Genomic DNA, 7479 nt, shown 5'->3' with positions numbered 1-7479 from the left:
AAAGGGCCTGACGGTGACGGGCGGCATGGGGATGGGGGGAAGAAAGGAAAGCCTACCATGGGTGTGTTTAGATGCACCAAAAACCTCTTCAAAATCCAAACTTTCCATCGTATCTCCATCACATCGAAATATTAAATATAACAAATGACTCATGCATGGAGTATTAAATATAAATAAATAAAAAAACTAATTGTATAGTTTTAATGTATGTTGCGAGACAAATCTTTTGAACCTAGTTAGGTCATGGTAGGACAATATTTACCACAAACAAATAAAAAATACTACAATATGCTACAGTGTGCGATGTGATTTTTTCAAGGATCTAAACACTGCCCATGTCTGCGCCCCCATTTTTCTTCCGTCCTCCGCCCCGTGCAATCATGGGCGGCGCAGCAGCGCCGGGCAGACGGACGCAGAGGAGGTGACGGCGAGGACGACGGCGATCACCATCATCAGCTCACATGATGGCTCCCGTCCTGCTCAACCTAGTCTGGTGAAGACACTAAATGGTATTGGTAGGATTCACAGACAAGTAACAGGCGAGTGAAAGGTTGATTTATCGTAGGGGGTTGCCTCTCACCTTGATCGCCGGCCGAAGAATGGAAGCTGCAGGCCGTATCCTCGCTCAAAAGTGGCCAAGCTATGCATGGATTAGTCAAGCAGAAGAACCTTGGAGAACATGCATGAAGTACCTCCGTGGCCAGCGCAGTAGTAAAGCAAGGAGAGGACGGCCATGAATGAATGAACGAATTGATTGGTCCCAAGAAGAGCCATGCTCCAATGATGCACAAAACCTCCAGAGAGAAAAGGCACGTTTGTTTCAAGTTTGAACGGACCGAAAACAGGAATGCAAGCACTCATTAACGTTGAAAGGGAGCAATTTCTCTGTCAAGTGTTACAAGGAGAATTGCTATGTCTATCAATCTACACCATAGACGGAAAATAAATTACCTTTGGCCTTGCCAGCTAACTGATGAGCAGAGCAATGCAGCACAATTTGATTATTTGAAGAGCAGGGTATAAGAATGAGGTAGCAGTCAAAAATCAAATTAAAAGAAACAAAGAACAGGAAGAGTGGGGGAAACAAGATTCCACTGAACTGCTGCATGTCAACATTATTTTCCTTTAAAAAAACATTATTTTCATAAGAACCAAAATGGTTATACACTCTTCCTCATTCCAAAGCATTGCCGAACATATAGACAACAAAACACTTCATTAATCTCTGCAACCTCAATGGCCCCATAGAATCATATATGGCAAAGAGACAGTCATTCGATAACCAAACTTGATGATCAAAGGACAAGGCATATCTCCATCTCATGCCCAACTCCTCACCCCACCAAAATCTAGAGCGAGGAAGCAAGAATTAACAATATGGGCACAAGGACGAAATTCTAGAAGCCAAGCAAAAGTAAGAAGAAACAATTAAACAGGGATGTTACACTGTTGAGGGTTCCACATTGCCAGGTTCATTTGCCACATCATCGGCCCCTTCAGCGAGTAACTCTGCATCCTTGTCTTCATCGTTAGAGAAGTCCCTCCTCTCTAACTTCGAATTTGCAGCAACAAAAACCAACCGGTGTGCTCGATTAGTGGCACTTGCCAAGCTCCCCGAGGAAGAGAGCCAGCGCACCATTGACGGTGTGCACCTGAAACCCCTGGATGTCGCATGGAGGAAGATGAGCCGCACAGCTACCTTGCCGAGTGACTTGAACTCGCTCAGGCATGTCTCCCAAACAAGTCTGCTACTCTGCTTATTCGCAACCTTCATCTTCCCTGTGGACGGGTCAGGCTGCCTCACCTGCACAGCCTGCGCATACAACGGATCCAACCCATCTGATCGCCATTTCATCAGCTCCATCAGAGCAAGGTGCGCCTCTTCCTGTGACACCATTCTGGTGATCAGCCTGTCCACATCCTTCTCCTGATCAGGAGTCAAGCACTTGAATGGAGGAAGGTAACGCCCACTGACATCCTTGACAAGGTAGAGAGGATCCAAAATGAATGCTGCCGACCAGGCTGGGTGGTAGTTTTTTCTAAACCTTTTCTCAACAACACTCAGAGCAATGCCTTCATCAATGTTAAATTTTTCACACCAATCTCTAACCTTGCTCTGTAATTCCTCCCAGAGTGGTAAGCATTGCCCAACAAGAGGCCGGTCAGCCTCCATTTCCTTCACCATGTCCATGATCAGCTTCACGAGCGAATGCACAGCATCAACCTCTATCCAGAAAGCCTCACTGTGCACCATCTCCCCCATCTCCCTTGCAATTGTGTCGTCGATGCACACCAGCTTGTAGGAATCCTCCTGCACAGCTCGATGGAGAGGGCGTGCAGAATTCAAAATGTCCTCTAGCATCTCAAAGGCCGCACGGAAGTCGCTGCCATTGCCGTTAAACGGCACATGCGCGACCCGGAGGAGCGAGGCATGCCCGAGCTCTTGGATTTGGTACTTGTGCAGCAGGGACCGCACCGTCTGCTTGGTATTGAAGTAGGCGGCAAGCTTGGCAGACTTGGCTGCAGCAGAGCGGAAGAGCGGGAGCTCCCGCGCGAAGTCCCGCACCAAACGGGTGAAGCCATGGATTTGGCAAGACAGGTTTATCATCCACTGGTGCTTGTTCTCAAGATCACGCAGCGCCTTTGATTTGAAGCGGTCAGAAACGATGCCCGCGCAACGGTGGAGATCGTTGGAGGAGCCAGAGGAAGAGACGGACGCCACGGCATCGAGCATCACCTCCTCAGCGTAGTCCGAGGGCGCCACAGCGGGCACCGGCACAGCGCGGTGGAACACGGACGTGCCATTGGGGAGGTTGACTGAGAGAGTGACCACCTGCTCCCGCCAGCCGTCGGCGGCGAGCTGAAAGAAAAGGGCGTCGCGGACCCGCGCGGCGGCGTCGGCGCGGGCCTCGGTGAAGCGGGCGTCGAGTCGCGGACCGGCGAGGTCGGCGCGCTGCAGGTCCGGCAGGCCGACGTGGCGGAGGAAGGCCCCGAGCTTGGGATGGCTGGCCGCGGAGAGCGACACGGCGGCCGAGGACTCGAGGAACCAATCGGCAAGCAGGGAGAGCGCGGCGTCGGCCTGTGCCTTGGGCATCATTGCCGCCGGCGACGCCTTGGGTGACTTGAGGCGCTTGACGCTGTCCTCGAGCATGGCGAGAGCGCCGAGATCCTCCTTGCCGCCGGAGAGCACGCGCGTCGACTGGTGCGGCGCCGGGGGCGCCGGTAGCGCCGGCAGCGCGGGGGAGTAGGCCGACAACGGGTCGACGACGACGAGGTGCTGGCGGGGATCCGCGGGTGTGTAGGCGGGAGGCATGGAGTGGCGCTTGCGGCTGGTGGAGTGGGGGTGGTGGTGGTGGTGATGCGGGTTGGAGTGGAGGTGCTGGTGGCGCGGCGAGGAGGGCGCAATGTAGGAAATGGGGATAGGGGATGAGGCGGTGGAGTTGGACGGCAGCGCGAGCTGCTGGTGCTGCGTTGGCGTGAGCGTGGGCGTGGGCGTGGGCGACTGGTGCGAGCCCGTGGCGCCGGCGGGCCCCGGCGGCGGCGCGGCGAAGTTGGGGCAGGTGCCGCGCTTAAGATGCTCGGAGGCGGTACGGGACGGGTTGGAAGCGGAGAAGACGGCGGAGCAGAGGGCGCAACGGAGCTTGACGGCCTTGGGCGGCAAGCCGGTGTCGGCGGGCGGGACGAGGACGGGCTCGAGGTGCGCCCAGTACCAGGCGCCCTTGCCCTTGACCGCCTTGGCCCGCACGGTGAGGAGGGCCTCATAGCGCTTCTGCGCGGCGCGCGCGGCGGCCTCCTCGGCGCCCATTGCGGGCGCGGGCGCCGCTGACGCCGAGGCGGCCGCCTGCTCCTCCTTGGCGGACGCTGTGGACATGGCGGCCGGACCGATCGCCTCGCCGGTCGCCGCCCAGGAGGGAAGGGACGGGCGGACGGACGAACGAACCAGCGATCGGCGCGCCGATCGCGCCGGGCGGCAGGGAAAAGGAAAAGGAAGGGAACCACCCCCCGTCTCTACCTTTCCGGTCACCAACCCGCCAATCGAATCCCGCGGCGGCGTAGAATTCCCCGCGGGGCGCGACTAATGCGGGAGTCGTCGGCCGGCGGTGCACGCGGCCGGCGATCGGCGCGGCGCATTGGGCGGCGGCGGCCGCGGTGGGCCGTCCATGGGCGCGCGGGGGCCGGGCTGGGTGGGGTATTTCGTGGAGGTTTTTGGGGGTTTAGAAAGGAAGATTTGGGATGCCGCCGGGGGAGGAGGAAGACAATGCCAAGGCGAGGGTAGAAAGAAAGAGGAGAGGGGAGAGAGACACAAAAAAGGGGTTGATAGGGACAAAAGGGGGAGAGGCGAGGAGGAAGAGGAGGAATTGAGAAGAGTCTTCTTCTGCCCTGTGTCCTTCCTCCGAATACCAATACAATATTTTTCTTTTTCCAGACGTTCTTCTTATAGGCAGCCTCCCCTGCCCTTGGTGGTGCCCAAAAATAATGGGCAAAGGAAATCTACTAATCAATCTGTTGTGGCAGCTTGCAATTCTGCCTGGTGGTTGTTTTATGGCTGGGAGGATACTACAAGTAGAAGCTCCTCCCTCCTCTCCTCCTTGGTAGTGTAGTGGATTGTGAGGGAGGTGAGAGTAGAGGGAGATTTTGGGTCTCACTGGTTGGTTTGGTTCACTGCTGCTGCTGGTAGGCGGGGGGAAGACGAGGAGGTGATGGATGGATGATGACGGTGGGGGGATGGAGATGGGAAGGAGGGGGAAGTGGGGAGGGCAAGCTAGGAATTTAAAGGAGAAGGAAAGGGAACCTCTCTCTACATCGAATTGTTTTTTCTCTTTCTTTCTGTGGTCTCTGGGGGCAGGGTTGACCGCTCCACGTCCACCACACCTGGGTCCAGGCCGCCTCCGTAACCGTAAGAGGAATTGCCTCTGGCTCTGGGAGAACGCTGCTGCCCTGTTGTTTATGGTTCGCAAGGCCTAAATGTAAAAAAAAAAAATACTAGCACATGAGACTAGAGAGGAAGGCGAACAAGTGTGCTGTGCCCTCGCTCTCTACCGGTATAGGCTATGCAATGGCCACCCTCCCTACTATACAATACAAATATATATAGATATACTAGTAAGTATACAGTACCAATACAATTATTGTGCAGAATAGTTTTTTCTTTTGGCCCTAGTCGCCGCGAGGTGAGAGAAAGGGAGTCTGCCACTCCTCGCCCTGTTCATTTAGACCCCGAAACGAGATCTTTATTCCATCTGTTCTGCTTGCTGCGGCTGGTGGCTAGTGTTGATTTATTGTGAGAGAAAATTACTGTTGACTGGTTGGTGGCTGGTGCTGATTCAGTGTGAGAGAAAAACGCTCTCCTTGTCACCCGAGAGGTCCAGACCGTTTCTTACCCGGCGCTGCCGTTTTTCCCCGTGCAGTTCGGTGCCTCCCCGGGTATTTTTAGCAGCAATGTTTTGCTATACGTTCGCGGTAGCTGATGTCGCAGCCCAAAATGCTGCGCTGAATTCGTAACGTGTCATTCAACAACTTGACAACTCTACTGGCACCTACTACTTAGTAGGAGTACGTAAGTAGCAGCAGCAGCCAAGGGAGCACGCTACACGGTAGAATGATGATATTGGCGGGCGGAGGATGTGCAAATGAGCGCTAATGATTTAGCCATGGATAGGTTTCTCTCTGATCCGGGACACAGATTTTTTTTTCTAACTTTCCTTTTTCGTTTTGCTCTTTCTCTTTGTGGCACGCATGTCGGTCACTGGTTTAGTCATTTTGACTTGTAGAGATACATCCATTTTACTATGTATCTGAACAGTCCCTCCGTACTCGTAATGGAAGTTGTTTAGAACAAGATTTGAATCAAACCTTAAAAATATAAATCATGAATAACTCTCAAATTGTATGTGTGTGTATGTGCAAACCAACCCCTTTGTGCAATCTGTGCAAATTTTAATATGCCAAGAAATATTTACGGAGGCGGTAAAAATAATTAACTGAGACGGTTTTTGCAATGACCTTGGAGAGAAGATCACGATTAATCATTGCTTTAACCGAGGCGAAAAAAAAGAAAAAAGTCTGTCGTGCCCATCCTGCCGCCGCCCGTCGTGTCCGCCCACCCGGCGCTGCGCAGTCCGCCTATCGTAGCCCACCGTGGCCTTGCTCTCCACGACCTCCCCCGCCGCGTCGCACCGGATCCGACCACATCCCGCCGCGTACCCGCCGGATTCGGCACCGGCGTCGTCGGATCTGGCCCCACCACACCAGTGCTCGCGGAAGCTGCCGACCGCGGGAGGGGAGGAGCCACCACCCGCGCCTGAGAGACAGGGACAGAGAGGGGTGGTACGCTCGGGGAGAGGGAGGGGTCGACGCGCTCGGGGAGGGAGGGAGGGCGCGGTGCACTCAGGGAGGGAGGGCGACGCGATGGGTTGAGAGTGAGGGAGAGAAGTGAGAGAGCTGAAACCCTAGGTCATTGTATATATACTCAGTGGGTGATACCGGGCTAAGATGGGCTGTCTGGGCTCCAAGATGGCCATTATAATCTGAGGTGGGCATTTTGAGGAGTCCGCCACTCGGTTAATCAATTTTGCGAGACGTTTTTTTATAACCGCCTCGGTGTAGGATCAAGAACACCGACTAAAGAGGGGGGTGAATAGGCGGTTTAAAATCTAAAACCAATAACACTAGAGAAATTTAATTAGTAATAAAAGGAAAGCCCTATGTTATGCTATTACTATCTCTAGATGGGTTTGCAACCTAGGGTGACAAGACACAAATCAAGCTCTAGTAAAGTAAATTGCTCAAAGTAAAGACAAGAATAAAAGTGAGCAAGAGAAGTAACCAAGCTTGACACAAGAATATATCCCGTGGTGTCGATGACTTGCCGGTCACCCCTAATCCACGTTGAGGTGGATTCCAAGAATCAACCGCTCCTCTATCAAGAACCTCTTGATCTTGAGCCGGCTTGAAACAAGGAACCGCTCCACACCTCGATTCCACTAGAATTGCTCTTCACCACTCCGGTGAGGTGAGCACAAAACCTCTCACAACCGAAATCGGGGCTCCTCAACAATCTCCTTGGAGGTGCTCCACGAAATCCACTTCTCCAAGCCGTCTAGGGAGCGGCAACTCCCAAGAGTAACAAGTTGATGACGATTGCTTGAAGTTTCCCTAATGCCACAAAGCTCAAACTCTTGATGCAATGCACTAGGAAGCTCTCACACTCTCAAAAAGCAATCTCTAAGCAAGTGTGTGTGAGAGAGAGATGCCTTAGCTCTAATGTGTCAAGAATGCTATCCAAATGGCCAAGAGAACCTCCCAATGGCCGGGCATTGGGTATATATAGACACCCCTCAAAAAACTAGCCGTTACACTCTTTTCTGCGAAGTCGCGGACCGTCCGCGTTTCAAAAACCGGACTGTCCGCCGTTATAAACCAGTGAGTCAGAGTGCAATAAATGCATGTCAGAACTAGCCGTTAAGCCCTGGCGGACCG

At 53.5% G+C, this 7479-nt stretch overlaps 1 protein-coding gene across 1 annotated transcript; it reads right to left on the bottom strand.

The window, feature by feature from the left end:
* Nucleotides 1-1139: 1139 nt before the first annotated feature.
* Nucleotides 1140-4760, bottom strand: LOC120700110. The gene has a single exon (XM_039984298.1). It carries the CDS (start codon nucleotides 3869-3871, stop codon nucleotides 1442-1444), a length of 2430 nt encoding a protein of 809 aa, XP_039840232.1. The 5' UTR covers nucleotides 3872-4760; the 3' UTR covers nucleotides 1140-1441.
* Between the last annotated feature and the right edge of the window lie 2719 nt (nucleotides 4761-7479).

This window comes from Panicum virgatum, chromosome 1K (assembly GCF_016808335.1).
Source record: "Panicum virgatum strain AP13 chromosome 1K, P.virgatum_v5, whole genome shotgun sequence".
Classification (NCBI taxonomy): Eukaryota; Viridiplantae; Streptophyta; class Magnoliopsida; order Poales; family Poaceae; genus Panicum; species Panicum virgatum.
Note: the sequence above shows the minus strand (reverse complement) of the source record. Positions and strands in the feature narration are given on the sequence as shown.